General features: G+C 42.1%; 2 protein-coding genes across 4 annotated transcripts in view; one reads left to right on the top strand and one right to left on the bottom strand.

Annotated features, from left to right (window-relative positions):
• Positions 1-9842, top strand: part of LOC126457927 (venom carboxylesterase-6-like) — a 186493-nt gene extending 176651 nt beyond the window's left edge. The window contains exon 10 of the mRNA XM_050094623.1: positions 9593-9842. Coding sequence (XP_049950580.1) covers positions 9593-9767 — 175 coding nt within the window. The 3' untranslated portion in view covers positions 9768-9842. The remainder of the gene's footprint in view (positions 1-9592) is intronic.
• Positions 9843-10223: 381 nt separating this feature from the next.
• Positions 10224-22171, bottom strand: part of LOC126457925 (F-box/LRR-repeat protein 2-like) — a 54279-nt gene continuing 42331 nt past the window's right edge. For all 3 annotated transcript variants that reach the window (XM_050094622.1, XM_050094620.1, XM_050094619.1), the window contains one exon: positions 10224-10965. In XM_050094622.1, coding sequence (XP_049950579.1) covers positions 10675-10965 — 291 coding nt within the window. In that variant the 3' untranslated portion in view covers positions 10224-10674. The remainder of the gene's footprint in view (positions 10966-22171) is intronic.

Raw genomic sequence — 22171 nt, 5'->3', positions numbered from 1 at the left:
CTCTGTCAAACTCGTCACGCAGCATCGGATCTCCCATTTCGTCTTCATCTACATCCTCTTCCATTTCCATAATATTGTCCTCAAGTACATCACCCTTGTATAAACCCTCTATACACTCCTTCTACCTTTCTGCTTTCCCTTCTTTGCTTAGAACTGGGTTTCCATCTGAGCTTTTGATATTCATACAAGTGGTTCTCTTTTCTCTGAAGGTCTCTTTAATTTTCCTGTAGGCTGTATCTATCTTACCCCTAGTGAGATAAGCCTCTACATCCTTACATTTGTCCTCTAGCCATGCCTGCTTAGCCATTTTGCACTTCCTGTCGATCTCATTTTTGAGACGTTTGTATTCCTTTTTGCCTGCTTCATTTACTGCATTTTTATATTTTCTCCTTTCATCAATTAAATTCAGTATTTCTTCTGTCACTCAAGGATTTCTACTAGCCCTCATCTTTTTACCTACTTGATCCTCTGCTGCCTTCACTACTTCATCCCTCGTAGCTACCCATTCTTCTTCTACTGTATTTCTTTCCCCCATTTCTGTCAATTGTTCCCTTATGCTCTCCCTGAAACTCTGTACAACCTCTGGTTTAGTCAGTTTATCCAGGTCCTATCTCCTTAAATTCACACCTTTTTGCAGTTTCTTCAGTTTTAATCTACAGGTCATAACCAATAGATTGTGGTCAGAATCCACATCTGCCCCTGGAAATGTCTTACAATTTGAAACCTGGTTTCTAAATCTCTGCCTTACCATTATATAATCTGATACCTTTTAGTATCTCTGGGATTCTTCCATGTATACAACCTTCTTTCATGATTCTTATTTATTTTATTTATTTATTTATTTATTTATTGTTCCGTGGGACCACATTTAGGAGAAGTCTCCATGGTCATGGAACGAGTCAATACATGAAATTATAACACGATTGTAGAAACAGATAAAATGAAATATAAGAAACATATTCAGGCGACAAGTCGTTAGTTTAAATAAAGAAATCAAAAATGTACACTGGAATTTGCTTAATTTTGTATCTCTTCCAGGAGCTCCTCGACAGAATAGAAGGAGTGAACCATGAGGAAACTCTTCAGTTTAGACTTAAAAGTGTTTGGGCTACTGCTAAGATTTTTGAGTTCTTGTGGTAGCTTATTGAAAATGGATGCAGCAGAATACTGCACTCCTTTCTGCACAAGAGTCAAGGAAGTGCATTCCACATGCAGATTTGATTTCTGCCGAGTATTAACTGAGTGAAAGCTGCTAACTCTTGGGAATAAGCTAATATTGCTAACAACAAACGACATTAAAGAAAATACATACTGTGAGGGCAACGTCAAAATTCCCAGACTATTGAATAGGGGTCGACAAGAGGTTTTCGAACTTACACCATACATAGCTCGAACAGCCCGTTTTTGAGCCAAAAATACCCTTTTTGAATCAGAAGAATTACCCCAAAAAATAATACCATATGACATAAGCGTATGAAAATATGCGAAGTATACTACTTTTCGTGTTGAAATGTCACTTATTTCAGATACTGTTCTAATGGTAAATAAAGCGGCATTTAGTTTCTGAACAAGATCCTGAACATGGGCTTTCCACAACAGCTTACTATCTATCTGTACGCCTAGGAACTTGAACTGTTCCGTCTCGCTTATAACATGCCCATCCTGTCTGATTAAAATGTCAGTTCTTGTTGAATTGTGGGTTAGAAACTGTAAAAACTGAGTCTTACTGTGATTTAGCATCAAATTATTTTCCACAAGCCACGAACTTATATCATGAACTACATTATTTGATAATGTTTCAATATTACACACAAGATCCTTCACTACCAAGGTGGTGTCATCAGCAAACAGAAATATTTTTGAATCACCTGTAATACTAGAAGGCATATCATTTACATAAATAAGGAACAGCAGTGGCCCCAGCACCGACCCTTGGGGAACGCCCCATTTAACAGTGCCCCATTGGGACTGAACATCATTACCACTCTCAATATTGCGGAGGATTACCTTCTGCTTTCTGTTCTTAAAGTAGGAGGCGAACCAATTGTAAGCTACTCCCCTTACTCCATAATGTTCCAACTTCTGCAGTAATATTTTGTGGTCAACACAGTCAAAAGCCTTCGTTAAATCAAAGAAAACACCTAACGTTCGCAACCTTTTATTTAATCCGTCCAAAACCTCACAGAGAAAAGAGAATATAGCATTTTCAGTTGTTAAACCATTTCTAAAACCAAACTGTACATTTGACAGCAAATTATGTGAATTTAAATGCTGCAGTAACCTTGTATATACAACCCTCTCAATAACTTTAGCAAACACTGATGGCATAGAAATAGGTCTATAATTGTCAACATTATCCCTGTCTCCCTTTTTATAAAGTGGCTTCACTACCGAGTACTTTAATCGGTCAGGAAACCGACCACTCCTAAAGGAAAAGTTACAGATATGGCTAAGTACTGAGCTAATATACGTGGAACAATACTTCAGTATTCTGCTAGATACCCCGTCATATCCATGAGAGTTCTTGGTCTTTAGTGATTTAATTATTAACTCAATCTCCCTCTTGTTAGTATCATGGAGGAGCATTTCAGGTAACAGTCTCGGAACACTTTTTTCTAAGAGCGCTATATGATTCCCTGTTGGGACTAGGTTTCTATTTAGTTCACCTGCTATATTCAGAAAGTGATTATTAAGTACTGTACATATATGCGACTTATCAGTAACACGGACATCCCCACTACGCACTGATTCTATATTCTCGACCTGTCTCTGCAGACCAGCCACTTCCTTTACGACTGACCATATGGTTTTAATTTTATCCTGAGACTTAGCTATTCTATCTGCATACCACATACTTTTTGCCTTCCTAATAACTTTTTTAAGCACCTTACAATACTGTTTGTAATGGGCTGCTGCATTTAGATTTTGACTGATTCTAACGTTTTGATATAATTGCCACTTTGTTCTACAAGATATTCTTATCCCTTTAGTCAGCCACGCAGGCTGCCTGTTTGTGCTAGTACCCTGTTTTGAACGTTCTAACGGAAAGCAACTTTCAAAGAGCACGAGAAAAGTCTTGAGGAAAGCATTATATTTATCGTCTACTGTATCAGCACTATAAACATCTTGCCACTCTTGTTCCTTGATAAGGTTTACAAAAGTCTGTGCAGCAACTGGATCAGCTTTCCTAAAACGTTGGTAACTATATTTAACATGTGTTGCAGCACAAAAAACTTTTAGACTTAAAATTTGTGCATCATGATCTGAAAGGCCATTCACCTTTTTGCTAACAGAATGCCCTTCTAATAATGACGAATGAACAAAAATATTGTCTATGGTTGTTCTACTGTTCCCTTGCACTCTCGTTGGAAAGAATACGGTTTGCATAAGATTATATGAATTAAGGAGGTCTACCAGCATCCTTTTCCTTGCACAATCACTTATACAATTAATATTGAAGTCACCACATATAACTAACTTTTTGTATTTCCTATAAAGTGAACCAAGAACCTCCTCTAGCTTTAGCAAAAATGTTGTGAAATCGGAGTCTGGGGATCTATAAATAACAACAGTAAGAAGTTTAGCTCCACTAAATTTAACCACACCTGCACAACATTCAAACACCTTTTCGGTGCAGTACTTTGAAACATCAATTGACTCAAATGGGATACTGTTTTTCACATACATGGCTACTCCCCCACACCACAAAGAGCTCCTAGAAAAGCTGCCAGCCAACCTGTATCCTGGTAAAGGAAGCCTCTGAATTATCTCCTTATTTAAGAAGTGTTCAGATATACCAATAATTTCAGAGTCAACATCTATAAGCAGTTCACTAACTTTATCTCTAATACCTTGTATATTTTGATGAAATATACTAATTCCCTCATTAATCGGATACCCAAGCTTTGTAGAGAGTGGTTTCTTTGTTAGAGAGACTTCCCTTAAGCAGGAATACCTATCAGCTGACTTCAATCTAAAAAAGGTACAGCTCTAACACCCACAACTACCGGAATTTTCCCATGAGTGATCCCACCACCCCCACCTATGCTGTCACCTATAAGTTTTGCCAACCTCCCCTTCCCATACCTGTTGAGGTGCAGGCCATGTCTAGTGAAACCCGTCCTACTGATAGACTCCACCGACACCACTGAAATGTGACTCATGCCTTCTGTCATCAGCGCACCCCCAAGTCTCATGTTATTACGCCTGACGGCTGTATTAAGATGAGGCTGATCGTGACGCTGAAACAGTTCCACGAAATGCACATTCGTGTTGCCAGTCTGAGTGGCTATCTTTTCCAGGTCACCATCTATGTCATACTCCCCATCCCTATCAATACTATTACCAGCCCCACCCACAATCACTACCTGATCCTCTTTAGTAAAATCCCTACATAACCCCCCTATGTTAAAAGTCACCTGAGCCAATCCTGCATTAGGCTTCACAATGCTGGTGACCTGGTACTCACTCCCCAAAACTTCCTGCAACTGCTGGCCTACACCTCTACCATGAGAACTACCTAACAGCAGAACCTTCTTCTTTCTCTTAGACTTTGCAACTGTCCTAGCCACCGTAACTGCTGAGGTCTGCTGCATACTTCCTACATCTACAGCTACTAGAGATTCCTCTCCACTAGACTCTGACAGTTGGTCATATCTATTACAAACACCAATAGTAAAACTATCTGAAAATCTCCTTCTCCTAGCATATCTCTTGCCAACAGCCAGCTCCCATTCCCCAACCCCCCTCTCCCTCCTCATCCTATCTAGCTCCTCCTGTGCGTTTTTCAACTGCACCTGAAGGGCACAGATCTTACGCTCCTGCTCCTCTATCAACTTACTCTTGCTACATAACCTGCAGTTCCAGGAGAGGATCTCACCAGAATGCCCACTGGCTTCCCCACTGCATTCCCCCCAGTGAAAATACTTCGAACAAGTCTCACACCGCAATCCACTACTCACGAACCTACGGCAAAGCCCACACTTCTCACTCATGGTAAAATTTTACAATTATTGAAACAAGAAAACAACTTTATCTAAGTTCCGCTACTACAATAAGAAGATGTTAAAAAACTGACTACAATAATGACAAACTTGCTCTACAAGGGAAGTAACTACTATTATTGACAGTATTAATCAACAACAAATGAGAATATAACAAAATACTAGCACAGAAAGAAAATCAAACGTCTAATGACAGTAACGAAACTGAAAGCAGTTCGCAAAAATTTCTTCTGAAGTTATTTCACCGGAAAACACCAAGAACACCGGTTGAAGACTACTAAAGTTCCTAAATAAACTACTATACACAAACAATTAATTAGTACTTAGCTTTCGATGCGCCGCTACAGCTGCAACTGGTCAGCGCGGAATGTAAACACGGGTAAGAGGTTAAGTTGCTCGATACGAAACACTCACAAATATCAGGCCACAACACAAGAAATGCAGAGGTGAATGAAGAAACCACTAATAAGTCACTTATATAGTAAATATTATCACAAAAACAGTTAAAATATATATCTGAAACCTAAAAATAGATGAAAACTTAGAGAGCGATCTCACACGCAGTCACGCGCTTATGACGAACCAAGTGTTAGCTATGATTAAGTTGTGCTCTGTGCAAAATTCTACCAGGCGGCTTCCTCTTTCATTTCTTACCCCCAATCCATATTCACCTACTACGTTTCCTTCTCTCCCTTTTCCTACTGCCGAATTCTAGTCACCCATGACTATTAAATTTTCGTCTCCCTTCACAACCTGAATAATTTCTTTTATTTCATCATACATTTCTTCAATTTTTCGTCATCTGCAGAGCTAGTTGGCATATAAACTTGTACTACTGTAGTAGGTGTAGGCTTCGTATCTATCTTGGCCACAATAATGCGTTCACTATGCTGTTTGTAGTAGCTTACCCGCATTCCTATTTTCCTATTCATTATTAAATCTACTCCTGCATTACCCCTATTTGATTTTGTGTTTATAGCCCTGTAGTCACCTGACCAGAAGTCTTGTTCCTCCTTCCACCGAACTTCACTAATTCCCACTATATCTAACTTTAACCTATCCATTTCCCTTTTTAAATTTTCTAACCTACCTGCCTGATTAAGGGATCTGACATTCCACGCTCCGATCCGTAGAACGCCAGTTTTCTTTATCCTGATAACGACATCCTCTTGAGTAGTCCCCGCCCGGAGATCCGAATGGGGGACTGTTTTACCTCCGGAATATTTTACCCAAGAGGATGCCATCATCATTTAACCATACAGTAAAGCTGCATGCCCTCGGGAAAAATTATGGCCGTAGTTTCCCCTTGCTTTCAGCTGTTCACAATACCAGCACAGCAAGGCCGTTTTGGTTATGAAATCTTATGGAAGGACCTAACCAGTTCCTCTTCTAAACCTTCAGCTGACATAATAATACAATCTCCAATCACTCCTTTCAGCCTTTTGGGTAATGAGTGAAAATACCCAACAAACTATTAAAACGAGCAGGAAGATACCATGCCAAGTGTTTCAGGGCTCAGTCAATCCCTCACTAACTCAAAACAAGCTGCAAAGCCATCAAAAGTGTTTATGAAAAATGTAGTAGAGTACCTGAGTCATCTACGCTGAACAGCCAAAGAAAATGATACACCTGCCTAATATTTTGGAGGGCCTCTGCGAGCACGTAGAAGTGCTGCAACATGACGTAGCATGGGCTAATGTCTGAAGTAGAGCTGTCCATATATCCATAAGAGTACAACGGGGTGGAGATCTCTTCTGAACAGTATGTTGCAAGGCATCCCAGATATGCTCAATAATGTTCATGTCTGGGGAGTGTTTAAACTCAGAAGAGTGTTCCTGGAGCCACTCTGTAGCAATTCTAGACGTGTGGGGTGTCGCATTGTCCTGCTGGAATTGCCGAAGTATGTTGGAATCCACAATGGACATGAATGGATACAGGTGATCAGACAGGATGTTTACGTATGTGTCACCTGTCAGAGTTGCATCTAGACATGTCAGGGGTCCCATATCACTCCAACTGCACATGCCCCACAACATTACAGAGCCTCCACCAGCTTGAACATTCCCATTGCTGACATGCAGGGTCGATGGATTCATGAGGTTGTCTCCATACCTGTACACGTCCACCCGCTCGATAAAATTTGACGCAAGACTCGTCCAGTCAGGCAGTGTGTTTCCAGTTATCAAAAGTCCAATGTCGGTGTTGATGGACCCAGGTGAGGTGCAAAGCTTTGTGTCGTGCAGTCATAAAGGGTACACAAGTGGGCCTTCAGCTCCTAAAGCCCATATTGATGATGTTTCATTGAATGGTTCAAATGCTGACATTTTTTTGATGGCCCAGCATCGAAATCTGCAGCATTTCGCAGAAGCGTTGCACTTCTGTCGCATTGAATGATTCTCGTTAGTCGTTGTTGGTCCCGTTCTTGCAGGATCTTTTTCCGGCTGCAGTGGTATCAGAGATTTGATGTTTTACCAGATTCCTGATATTCACAGTACATTCGTGAAATTCCAAATCCCCACTTCATCGCTACCTCTGAAATGCTGCGTCCCATCGCTCGTGCACTGGCTATAACACCATGTTCAGTGTCACTTAAAACTTGATAACCTGCCATTGTAGCAGCAGTAACATATTTAACAACTGCGCCAGACAACTGTTGTCTTATATAGGTGTTGCCGACCACAGTGACGTATTCTGCCTGTTTACATCTATCTGTACTTGAATACGCATGCCTATACCAGTTTCTTTGGTACTTCAGTGTAATTGTGTACCCTCCGTGTGGGGGCTCAATATGGTATTGTCCAGAACTCATGATATTGTGTCTTTTCATGACCGAGTTGAATACAGCTCTGTGACACAATGTAGGCAAATCAAAATAAATCCTCGGGTTTTTTAAATACGATATGGCAGACAATTTTGATGAATCCACACAAAGCAAGAAAGGACTTAAAGCAGCCATGTAGCAAAAAACTTGGCACAAATGGTCAACTGCCTGGTCTGAATCCTTGAGACCAGAAAATTGGATGCCCACTTTCACTGCAGGTTTAGGTGGTATTGTTTCACTGTGAACAACGTGGTTCTGCTTTGGCCAGTTATTTGGCATGGTTTCCTATACTGACAGCATTTATCAGCACTTTTTCAAGGTCATAAAAGTATATGACATTACTAAGAGGCAAAATATACTTTGACAGTACCACTATTGCGTCTTCCATGGTCACTGGCACACTATTTTAGATACCAAGTTGGTGAAGTTCTGCCAGATTTTAGTTTAAGAATAGTCCCCTCTTTGCTACTGCCTTTAATGGCATAATCTGTATGGTAAAGAGTCATATGCAATTCTACTTATATGCAGATGATTTTTCTAGCTGTGTTCCTTCTAAAACACCTACTGACCAGTTTCAATTCACATTACCTGACTTGCAAATAAGCAATACCATTCTATGTTTTTAAAGATCCATGTGATTTGTAAGTTTTGTCTTCCATTCTAATCTGTCATAGTTATTGCGTGTAACAGATCTAACAGCAGCGTCTCTGAAGACATTTTAAAGTGCCTTAGTCATAGGTCTAGGGAGCAGGCAGGATACACCTGCTCCTAATGATTAAAGCTTTTTTGTGAGACTGGCAAGATTATTGATGCACAGTGTATGGATCAGCTAAACCTACTTACCATGACACCATCAAATACTATTCCCCCATGAGAGGATTAGACTGTTCACAGGTACTTACAGGAGCAGTTCATACCTAGCCTCTGCACCGAGGCCTAAGAGCTGCTATTTTACACCTGGCAGCAGCTCTTCATAGTACATTAGACTTAACATATTTTTTCCGTGATTTCCCTAAATCGCTCCAGGCAAATGCCGGGATGGTTCCTTTGAAAGGGCATGGCCGACTTCCTTCCCCATCTTTACCTAATCCGATGAGACCGATGACCTCGCAGTTTGGTCTCTTCCCCCAAAACAACCCAACCCAACTTACATATTCCTGCTCTTCCAGAATCGTAGACACTCTAAACTTGTTGGTAACCATACAATGGAGTTGATTTTCTTAAATTACCCAAGAGGCATGTCATTTGGGATCATTGAAAACAATGATACAACACTCTTTAAGTTTGAGCCTTAATGTCCTAAGCCCAGAAATACCCTTTGCTGCAGCAGCTGCACCACCACCACCTTTTTTTTGGGATGGTAAATTAATAAATCACTGTGTAAGGAGGTGTATCCATGATTAAATCAGATATGAAAGAGGGGGGTGGGGAGACAACTGGATGCAATGTTCAAGGACCCATATCACATTTTGCCTGTTGTGATCGAGGCAAAATATTAGAATCACAGGGTTTTGCAATCCTGTTTTATCACTCAGTTGCTTATGGTGGCTGTTAGTGACAACAGTTGACAAAATAAACTTAAGTATCAGTGAGAAATTAAGTAAGTTCAAAAACACCTTTTCCATTTGGGGGGGGGGGGGGGGGGGGGCAAAGATAATCTCAGTGATGGAACTCAGCAATGAAATACTTTATAACAAAATATTAGATGACAAATGCTTCCTGTCTCACTTTGATTGCCTTACTACAGTAAGCAATTTTCTACTTTCAGGAATCCAACGCCCAACAAGAGTGAGCAAGAACCAGTATTGTGGCCACGGTACTCACATGAAGATCAGAGTTACATTTGCATAGATTCTGAGCTGTCAGTAAAACATGGACTATTTAGTGAACGTATGGAATTTTGGACTCGGCTATACAAAAAGTACTGTCACACATTAACGTAATAAATAATATAGTTGATTATGCTAATATACAAAGATACCTGTATACTCAATAAATAAAATGAATAGTTGGGTTCATTGCCTATCTGTGACTCAGCATCTCCACTATATGGTGAGTAGAAACTTTCCTTCTCAAAATAAAAAGTGCCCTTTATCTCTTCCATGTAGCTGATTGGACAGGTGTCAGACTAAAAATTTAAAGCTCTAGTGTTCAATTATCAGATTTTTCAGCATAGGTAGGCTTTGTTTTTTTGGGGGGGGGGGGGGGGGGGGGAGGAAATATATCTAACTACACAATCGTATGGAGCCCATGTTAAACGTAGATCCAACTACAAATCTGAAGAAAGCAAGGGCATAGTTCCTCCAAGAGAACACTAAAACCAACCTTTAGGTTCAGAACAGCTTTACCTTAGTTTAACTACTGTATTGCTAAAATGTTAAAATGCATTACACTTCAGATCTGCACAATGCACATTTATTTTAAAGGCTTTTGTTCATTACACTGGTTTATTCAGAACCTTACAAAATACGATAAAAAAAGAAATTTTTACAATAGTGCAAGCAGAATAAATATACCAACAATTCACAGCCTCAGATACTCAATCTCTCTCTTTCAGTAAAACAGGTGTCAAAATATATACAAGCAACAGACATATTTTTATTTCCATTACAAAAAAGACAATACAAAAATAATGGCTCACTACTCAATTTCAGTCCTTGCTTTCACACACAGCCCATTAATTAGTGTATGGGATTGTCACATAAATTTCTATGAATATTGGGTAAAAAATAATAATTCATTTTTATTGTTCATGAACTTGACAGATAATACTGACATCGTTTTTAATAAGAACCAACTTTGGATCGCTTTTAGAATTCATGGATTGCATCAATCCAATAATGAAAGAGTTTATTCATTTGGCTGCTGCCACTTCTGCTTAATGTATTCAGTATCGTAGTTGAGCTCCAAGTGTGGATTTGCCTTAAGCACTCTTTCACATGTTATCTCATCAAATCCATTGCAAAACTGCAGTCCTATGTAGCGTAGGAATTTATTTTGCTTGATAATCTGTTCTAAGCGGTCAGGAACAACAGTCAAATAGCTTACATCGATCCATCTTAATTGATGAAGCTCCAGCAGTGGTTTCCACCAGTCCTTGATGTTGTAACATCTTGACACATCTAGTACTCGCAAATCGGTCTGGAAGAACATCGTAAATCATATTTCTACATGACAAGAAAAACAGAATCAAAAGAATAAGTATAATCACACTACAGAGTACAATTATCAGTGATTAAAAAGTTGCCAGAAATAAACAAAACATACTAATAAACTGTGATGTTACAGCCTGTGGCTGTTTCTTGCAGAGGTATCCGTCTCTATGCATCTCCTCTTCCTTTCACACGCATTCCTACTACTATCGTGACACTGTACACATTCCTTCTGTTGTTTATGATCGCTACAGTGTTCTCTCATGGCCATATCATCCTACTGGCATTCTCAATTCAGTATGCACCTGCGAGGTGGGCTTCCTGGGGCATCAGCTGCTTTCAGAGTTGCATATTATGTCCGCACATGCTGCAACAATATCTTATGGCAGTAGCCGCCATTCAGTGTTTTGTATTAGCTCCGCTCTCAGACTGTGTGGTGTCTGAGGTTTCAGGTGGTTGATGTGGTTCCCTATCTTGTGCATAACTGCTGTGGTTGTCTCCTGAGGAGATAGCTGCTGCCTGGTGCTCTGTACAAGGTCTGATCCTGTAATGAGATTCATTACTGGAGAAAGGAACTTCTTGCTGTCATTTCTGTAGTAGTTCCACAGCAAATTCCACAATGTACTGAGCTGGTATCCTGCTTCCCAACTGATCAGGTTTTCTTACATATTGTTTTCGATAGATTCATTGATGACACTGTCTCAGAATCTGGGGATTTGAACAAGAAATCTAGTTTAGTTTTGTCATAATTTATGGTGTGTTCAAGTTCAGGCAATGTTTTGCTATTGCCTGATTTAGTGGTGTGTTGTAGCCTGGTGTGTGTGTGTGTGTGTGTGTGTGTGTGTGTGTGTGTGTATATATATATATATATATATATATATATAAAAACAAAGATGAGGTGACTTACCGAACAAAAGCGCTGGCAGGTCGATAGACACACAAACAAACACAAACATACACACAAAATTCAAGCTTTCGCAACAAACTGTTGCCTCATCAGGAAAGAGGGAAGGAGAGGGGAAGACGAAAGGAAGTGGGTTTTAAGGGAGAGGGTAAGGAGTCATTCCAATCCCGGGAGCGGAAAGACTTACCTTAGGGGGAAAAAAGGACAGGTATACACTCGCACACACGCACATATCCATCCACACATACAGACACAAGCAGACATATTTAAAGACAAAGAGTTTGGGCAGAGATGTCAGTCAAGGCAGAAGTGTAGAGGCAAAGAAGTTGTTGAAAGACAGGTGAGGTACGAGTGGCGGCAACTTGAAATTAGCGGAGATTGAGGCCTGGCGGATAACGAGAAGAGAGGATATACTGAAGGGCAAGTTCCCATCTCTGGAGTTCGGATAGGTTGGTGTTGGTGGGAAGTATCCAGATAACCCGGACGGTGTAACACTGTGCCAAGACGTGCTGGCTGTGCACCAAGGCATGTTCAGCCACAGGGTGATCCTCATTACCAACAAACATTGTCTGCCTGTGTCCATTCATGCGAATGGACAGTTTGTTGCTGGTCATTCCCACATAGAATGCATCACAGTGTAGGCAGGTCAGTTGGTAAATCACGTGGGTGCTTTCACACGTGGCTCTGCCTTTGATCGTGTACACCTTCCGGGTTACAGGACTGGAGTAGGTGGTGGTGGGAGGGTGCATGGGACAGGTTTTGCATCGGGGGCGGTTACAAGGATAGGAGCCGGAGGGTAGGGAAGGTGGTTTGGGGATTTCATAGGGATGAACTAACAGGTTACGAAGGTTAGGTGGACGGCGGAAAGACACTCTTGGCGGAGTGGAGAGGATTTCATGAAGGATGGATCTCATTTCAGGGCAGGATTTGAGGAAGTCGTATCCCTGCTGGAGAGCCACATTCAGAGTCTGGTCCAGTCCCGGAAAGTATCCTGTCACAAGTGGGGCACTTTTGTGGTTCTTCTGTGGGGGATTCTGGGTTTGAGGGGATGAGGAAGTGGCTCTGGTTATTTGCTTCTGTACCAGGTCGGGAGGGTAGTTGCAGGATGCGAAAGCTGTTGTCAGGTTGTTGGTGTAATGATTCAGGATATTCCAGACTGGAGCAGATTCGTTTGCCATGAAGACCTAGGCTGTAGGGAAGGGACCGTTTGATGTGGAATGGGTGGCAGCTGTCATAATGGAGGTACTGTTGCTTGTTGGTGGGTTTGATGTGGACGGATGTGTGAAGTTGGCCATTGGACAGGTGGAAGTCAACGTCAAGGAAAGTGGCATGGGATCTGGAGTAGGACCAGGTGAATCTGATGGAACCAAAGGAGTTGAGGTTGGAGAGGAAATTCTGGAGTTCTTCTTCACTGTGAGTCCAGATCATGAAGATGGCGTCAATAAATCTGTACCAAACTTTGGGTTGGTAGACTTGGGTAACCAAGAAGGCTTCCTCTAAGCGACCCATGAATAGGTTGGCATACGAGGGGGCCATCCTGGTACCCATGGCTGTTCCCTTTAATTGTTGGTATGTCTGGCCTTCAAAAGTGAAGTTATGGGTTAGGATGAAGCTGGCTAAGGTAATGAGGAAAGAGGTTTTAGGTAGGGTGGCACGTGATTGGCGTGAAAGGAAATGCTCCATCGCAGCGAGGCCCTGGACGTGCGGAATATTTGTGTATAAGGACGTGGCATCAATGGTTACAAGGATGGTTTCTGGGGGTAACAGATTGGGTAAGGATTCCAGGCGTTCAAGGAAGTGGTTGGTGTCTTTGATGAAGGATGGGAGACTGCATGTAATGGGTTGAACTACCCTCCCGACCTGGTTCAGAAGCAAATAACCAGAGCCACTTCCTCATCCCCTCAAACCCAGAATCCCCCACAGAAGAACCACAAAAGTGCTCCACTTGTGACAGGATACTTTCCAGGACTGGACCAGACTCTGAATGTGGCTCTCCAGCAGGGATACGACTTCCTCAAATCCTGCCCTGAAATGAGATCCATCCTTCATGAAATCCTCCCCACTCCGCCAAGAGTGTCTTTCCGCCGTCCACCTAACCTTCGTAACCTGTTATTTCATCCCTATGAAATCCCCAAACCACCTTCCCTACCCTCCGGCTCCTATCCTTGTAACTGCCCCCGATGCAAAACCTGTCCCATGCACCCTCCCACCACCACCTACTCCAGTCCTGTAACCCGGAAGGTGTACACGATCAAAGGCAGAGCCACGTGTGAAAGCACCCACGTGATTTACCAACTGACCTGCCTACACTGTGATGCATTCTATGTGGGAATGACCAGCAACAAACTGTCCATTCGCATGAATGGACACAGGCAGACAGTGTTTGTTGGTAATGAGGATCACCCTGTGGCTAAACATGCCTTGGTGCACAGCCAGCACATCTTGGCACAGTGTTACACCGTCCGGGTTATCTGGATACTTCCCACAAACACCAACCTATCCGAACTCCGGAGATGGGAACTTGCCCTTCAGTATATCTTCTCTTCTCGTTATCCGCCAGGCCTCAATCTCCGCTAATTTCAAGTTGCCGCCACACATACCTCACCTGTCTTTCAACAACTTCTTTGCCTCTACACTTCTGCCTCGACTGACATCTCTGCCCGAACTCTTTGTCTTTAAATATGTCTGCTTGTGTCTGTATGTGTGGATGGATATGTGTGTGTGTGTGTGTGTGCGCGAGCGTATACCTGTCCTTTTTTCCTCCTAAGGTAAGTCTTTCTGCTCCCGGGATTGGAATGACTCCTTACCCTCTCCCTTAAAACCCACTTCCTTTCGTCTTTCCCTCTCCTTCCCCCTTTCCTGATGAGGCAACAGTTTGTTGCGAAAGCTTGAATTTTGTGTGTATGTTTGTGTGTCTATCGACCTGCCAGCGCTTTTGTTCGGTAAGTCACCTCATCTTTGTTTTTATATATAATTTTTCCCACGTGGAATGTTTCCCTCTATTATATTGATATCATTAATTTGAATCCAACAATTACGTTTGTTATTGTCACTGTTGCATTTCGAAATCTTTCCTGTCGTCTTATTTTCCTCTTTCTGTTTTTGCCAGTAGTTTCACTTTGTATTCACCTTCTCCTTTTTACCGTAATCTGCTATACTATTTAATCCCGCCTATATATACTCAATAATACCTAACCCACTTCCAAACCATAACCAAAAAAGTTTTTTTGCCTCTTTCAGCACTACCGCCACTATAATATCCACCGTTTCTAGTTCACAAACAGTTCCTTTCACCTTTTAAACAACCATTTTGGCCAGTTCTAATAACTTTCACTTTATTTCCATTTCCGTTTTTCCCACATCACTTATAATTTTTAGCCGCTTCCCACAGGTTTTAACGCCATTATTTCTTTGTCAGACAATTGTTAGCCTCATTTTCATAATCTGCCACCACAAAACCACTCATTTTAATATTCTACACGCAGTTTTTTCGAAATTTTCCCGAATTTCTCTGTCCTTTAATGTGTTTTGGCGGCAACACAACCACCTAACCTTTATGCACATCGTTGTCTACCAACCCAAGTCCAACATAGCCCAGCTGTAACCAACACCTTAACACCTTTTTTCATTCCAGTTACTTTCCGGTTCACCTTTATCTCTCCCCATATATTTTTATTTTCATTTTCATTTCACCTCATGTTACACTTTCCACCTTCTAATACCATGTCACCCTCACAACACCTCCACAACGACCCCATTAAGTTTTATTTACATTCCCTCCGCAAACATGCCTTCGCCCTAGCCAGATTACGCTCCCATATTCTATTTTCTCAGGCATTACCCCCAAAGGCCTCACACTTAAAGTTCCCATCTCTGGCTGCAACCCTTCCTTCCATCAGTCCCTATACCAGTTCCAAACAGAACAATCCATTGCCCTCACCTGCCTAATCCTTCACCTACACATCAACTCAGCCAATGAACACACCTGTCAACTCCTACCCTTAATAAAAGTCCTTAATCTTTCCTCTCCCACATCCACACCGGCTGTTCAGAGCATCCTCCTACAGGCCAACCGTAAATTAGAACAGCATGCTACCCTCCACCTCAAAAAACTATCCAATCTCCTGGTTTCCCACCTTTGGAAAGGCAACTCACTCACCCTTCACAACCTTTCCAGCACACCTCAACCTCCTCTCATTGCACACAAACCCAGTCTCTCCCATCTACTCAATCTCCCACTTCCAGCTCCACTCCCTCCAAAACCTCAAAATTCCGATCAACACAATCTGGAACCACAACACCCTAATTCAGTAGTTAAAGTTTCCTCCAAACCTCTCTCCCAATCCGAAACCTCTGTCCTATCCAAAGGCCTCACCTTCAGCCCCACTCCCAGATTCAACCAAACAACCCTCGTCAAAGATTTACTGTCCTACACTGGTACTCTCTGCTGGAAATATCACTTTGCCACGAAGAAAAATGATCCTAATCCTACTCCTAATGATCCAACTCCCCAAGACACCATCCAAATTGAACCCTGCCTGGAACAGTTCCGTCCTCCGTCACAGCGGGACCCACCTCCTCTTCCTCGAAATCACCCTCTCCAAGCCTTCAAGGAATTTCTGACTTCCAGCCTTGCATCTCAATCCTTCTTAAAAAACCTTAATCCTACACCCAACATCACCACTGCTGAAGCCCAGGCTATCCGTGATCTGAAGGCTGACCGATCCATCGTCATTCTTCCGGCGGACAAGGGTTCCACGACCGTGGTACTTGATCGTCGGGAGTATGCGGCTAAGGGACTGCGTCAGCTTTCAGACAACACCACATACAAAGTTTGCCAAGGTAACCCCATTCCCGATGTCCAGGCGGAGCTTCAAGGAATCCTCAGAACCTTAGGCCCCCTGCAAAACCTTTCACCTGACCCCATCAACCTCCTGACCCCACCGACACCCCGCACCCCTACCTTCTACCTTCTACCTAAAATCCACAAACCCAATCATCCTGGCCGCCCCATTGTAGCTGGTTACCAAGCCCCCACAGAACGTATCTCTGCCTACGTAGATCAACACCTTCAACCCATTACATGCAGTCTCCCATCCTTCATCAAAGACACCAACCACTTCCTTGAACGCCTGGAATCCTTACCCAATCTGTTACCCCCGGAAACCATCCTTGTAACCATTGATGCCACGTCCTTATACACAAATATTCCACACGTCCTGGGCCTCGCTGTGATGGAGCATTTCCTTTCACACCGATCACCTGCCACCCTACCTAAAACCTCTTTCCTCATTACCTTAGCCAGCTTCATCCTGACCCATAACTTCTTCACTTTTGAAGGCCAGACATACCAACAATTAAAGGGAACAGCCATGGGTACCAGGATGGCCCCCTCGTACGCCAACCTATTCATGGGTCGCTTAGAGGAAGCCTTCTTGGTTACCCCAGTCTACCAACCCAAAGTTTGGTACAGATTTATTGATGACATCTTCATGATCTGGACTCACAGTGAAGAAGAACTCCAGAATTTCCTCTCCAACCTCAACTCCTTTGGTTCCATCAGATTCACCTGGTCCTACTCCAAATCCCATGCCACTTTCCTTGACATTGACCTCCACCTGTCCAATGGCCAACTTCACACGTCCGTCCACATCAAACCCACCAACAAGCAACAGTACCTCCATTATGACAGCTGCCACCCATTCCACATCAAACGGTCCCTTCCCTACAGCCTAGGTCTTCATGGCAAACGAATCTGCTCCAGTCCGGAATCCCTGAATCATTACACCAACAACCTGAAAACAGCTTTCGCATCCCGCAACTACCCTCCCGACCTGGTACAGAAGCAAATAACCAGAGCCACTTCCTCGTCCCCTCAAACCCAGAATCCCCCACAGAAGAACCACAAAAGTGCCCCACTTGTGACAGGATACTTTCCGGGACTGGACCAGACTCTGAATGTGGCTCTCCAGCAGGGATACGACTTCCTCAAATCCTGCCCTGAAATGAGATCCATCCTTCATGAAATCCTCCCCACTCCGCCAAGAGTGTCTCCCCGCCATCCACCTAACCTTCGTAACCTGTTAGTTCATCCCTATGAAATCCCCAAACCACCTTCCCTACCCTCCGGCTCCTATCCTTGTAACCGCCCCCGATGCAAAACCTGTCCCATGCACCCTCCCACCACCACCTACTCCAGTCCTGTAACCCGGAAGGTGTACACGATCAAAGGCAGAGCCACGTGTGAAAGCACCCACGTGATTTACCAACTGACCTGCCTACACTGTGATGCATTCTATGTGGGAATGACCAGCAACAAACTGTCCATTCGCATGAATGGACACAGGCAGACAATGTTTGTTGGTAATGAGGATCACCCTGTGGCTAAACATGCCTTGGTGCACAGCCAGCACATCTTGGAACAGTGTTACACCGTCCGGGTTATCTGGATACTTCCCACAAACACCAACCTATCCGAACTCCGGAGATGGGAACTTGCGCTTCAGTATATCCTCTCTTCTCGTTATCCGCCAGGCCTCAATCTCCGCTAATTTCAAGTTGCCGCCACTCATACCTCACCTGTCTTTCAACAACTTCTTTGCCTCTACACTTCTGCCTTGACTGACATCTCTGCCCAAACTCTTTGTCTTTAAATATGTCTGCTTGTGTCTGTATGTGTGGATGGATATGTGTGTGTGTGCGCGAGTGTATACCTGTCCTTTTTTCCCCCTAAGGTAAGTCTTTCTGCTCTCGGGATTGGAATGACTCCTTACCCTCTCCCTTAAAACCCACTTCCTTTCGTCTTTCCCTCTCCTTCCCTCTTTCCTGATGAGGCAACAGTTTGTTCCGAAAGCTTGAATTTTGTGTGTATGTCACAAAATTCTAGCTTTATATATAGTGAGTATGGTATGTCTTACATCAGGCAAACCACCAGAACAATGGACGTAAGATGCAAGGAACACCAAAGACATACCAGACTACGACAGGTCACTAAATCAACAATAGCAGAACATTGCCTGGAACTTGAAAACACCATGAATTATGATAAAACCAAGATCCTGGCTCAAACCCCCACATTCTGGAATAGTGTCATCAATGAATCTATCAAAATCAAGCTGGCAGAGAATCTGATCAACTGGAAAGCAGGATACCAGCTCAGTACAGTGTGGAGTCTGGCATTGGAACTATTACAGAAACACCATAAAAATGTTCCCTTCTCTGGTAATGAACCTCAGACGACCAAGAGTGTAATCGACAAGATCAGATCTCATATGGAGCACCAGGAACTAACAACCTCCTTGGGAGACAGCCACAGTAGTTACGGACAAAATAGAGAACCACATCAACTGCCTGAAACTTCAGGCACCGCACAACCTCTGACTAGATGGCGGCTTCCACCATATGAGAATGCTGTAGTGTATGTGGACATAATATGCAACTTCAAAAGCAGCCTGATGCCACAGGAAGCGCAGCTCATAGGCACGTACCGAATTCAGAATGCCAGGAGTAAGACATGGCCACGAGAGAAATCCTCGAACAGCAGAAGGAACACCTATAATGTCACGACTGTGTTAGGAATGCATGTGGTGAGCATATACCTAATACAGAATGCCATGAGATGGCCACCACTGTAGGGGACAGAAAAAGAGTGTAAATCAGTCATCGATACTCAACAATGGAGAAGCACTCTTAGAATCGCAATAATTATTATCTTTGTCCCTTTGTACAAGAAGAATGAGCGTATTTTTTTGTTTCCTTATCTTATTGATTCTGATGATCTAGCTGACAGATGCTAATTATTCACTGTCTGTAACTGATACAATTATGTGTAGTAGTATGGCCATTTTGTGTAGGCTCATTATTGTAGCAACGCCATTGATGACAAAAATTATATAAGTTCCTTTAACAGTTATTTAATGCTAAAAGTATTAAAGAGAATAATCTCAATAAATTGAAAACGGCATCTTGTAATATTTTCCAATTCATATTAGACCAGAGGTACAGTTTTTTTTGTTTTGTTTTTTTTATTTTTTTTTTTTTTTTTTATTAATAGTAATATCTATAAATGCTTACGCCGCCATTGCACACAGCCTGACAGAAAAAATAATTAAGCATTGTTTGCATTGTTTAAATGGGTTATCGTGTAATATTAAAAAAAGATTTTTAATCCATCGTGAGACGGATGTCTTCACATTGGGATACGTATGGTATTTCTGGCGATAGCGCCCTGAGAAAAATTAGCCGTGGATTTTAACAAACATAAAAGAGTACTTTCAAAACCATTTCATACAATGGGAATAATGGCACAGTTGAAACTTCCTGGCAGATTAAAACTGTGTGCCGGACCGAGACTCGAACTCGGGACCTTTGCCTTTCGCAGGCAAATGCTCTACCAACTGACCCAAGCACGACTCACGACCTGTCTGGCACACAGTTTTAATCTGCCAGGAAGTTTCATAACAGCGCACACTCCGCTGCAGAGTGAAAATCTCATTCTGTAATGTCACAGTTATCATTGTATGAAGCAGTATTCAATTTAATTCATTCAAAACAAAAAAATTATGCGATAACAGGTGCAGATGGAAGAAGGAATCCTTGGAGACAAATATGGGACCCAGTCAGCAAAGCAACCACTCCCAGCAAACACCTGATGAAGACGCCAAGTAATGATGTTGAAAGACCATATTAGGAAGGCGCAAACCACCAGCAGAACACCCAATTCTATGAGATATTTGTTGCTTATGTCAGATCTGTGTGGTCTCCTCCCTGTGCTTCCTCATAATTCTTCTACACAACATCCTTGTATTATACTTACCATAAATACTGTAGGATTAAAGAAGACCACTCACCAAAAAGCACAATTGCATTCTACAGGAACTTTACAACAACATTTGTATTATACTGATGTATCCCTTTGATTAATTCCTATAAATAAATTCCCGGAGGGGATGGGGGGGGGGGGGGGGGGGGAGTGAGGGAGTGACATGGTATTTGTCCCTTTCACAGTTCTACTTTGTCTCCTTTATATATGGTCACAATCTCACTGAATTAATTGAGTTATTTCATAATAAGTAGTAGTATTTGCAAATAAATAAAAAACAACTGAAACTAGTATGGTCTCAAAGTGTAACAAAACAAGTGACAGATTTTCATGAGTCAACACAGCAGCAAATGTTCAGCCACATCACCCACCAGATACTTGAGTTACACTAACTGATGGTGAGACAGATAGTTATGAAATGGGAATCACTAATGAATCAAGAGTAGTGACTAAAAATGCAATGGTTGAATATTTTACATCATAGCTTTTGAATAAAGCTAAATCAAAGTCAAAGATTTCAAGAAATACATTCTCAAACAACTATAAATATAAAATATATGTGCCCAACGCAAAGCTGAGTTGAGTATTCAGCAAACTGCACTCCCTTGTCTTCTATTTAACAAGCATGAGGCCAGGAAAAACTGAGATGACAACTCCACAGAAGATGAGTAGGTAATACTAAAAAACTTGAAGCAATGACATAGGTGTGTATTGCTGAAAATCATAATGCATGGAAAAGTCTAGACGAAGCTTTTATCTAACAACGTATATCAAACTGGCTCATGATGAAAATTTGTTGCTCTGGAGCGTAAGCAAATATCAGCAATACGTCTGTATCTACTTGGCATAAACCTAAAACTTCAACAGGTAAATCTGGTGGAAACTTTCAAATCATCCAGCTCTTATTAAACCAAACTTCTTTAAAATTAACTGTAGTTTTTAGCGTAGAGAAAGTTATATTCTGTGATAAGAATCTTCAACTCTGACAAACCAACAATGGTCTCAATAGATATCAGATGCATCATTGATGATGTGTGACATAATCTTCCTAAAGTATGCAGTAACCCAATGTTTAAGAATTCATAGCATCCAAAACAGTCTTTGGGCACAAAATTTTTCTTTATTCTGTGACTGGTTTCAATTTATTCGATCGTCATCAGATACAAATGAAACACTTCATAATATACAATATAATGGAAGGAAACATTCCACGTGGGAAAAATTATATATAAAAACAAAGATGAGGTGACTTACCGAACAAAAGCGCTGGCAGGTCGATAGACACACAAACAAACACAAACATACACACAAAATTCAAGCTTTCGCAACAAACTGTTGCCTCATCAGGAAAGAGGGAAGGAGAGGGGAAGACGAAAGGAAGTGGGTTTTAAGGGAGAGGGTAAGGAGTCATTCCAATCCCGGGAGCGGAAAGACTTACCTTAGGGGGAAAAAAGGACAGGTATACACTCG

Source organism: Schistocerca serialis, chromosome 2, assembly GCF_023864345.2.
Source record: "Schistocerca serialis cubense isolate TAMUIC-IGC-003099 chromosome 2, iqSchSeri2.2, whole genome shotgun sequence".
NCBI classification, from domain to species: domain Eukaryota; kingdom Metazoa; phylum Arthropoda; class Insecta; order Orthoptera; family Acrididae; genus Schistocerca; species Schistocerca serialis.
This window is presented reverse-complemented; position numbering and strand designations above follow the sequence as displayed.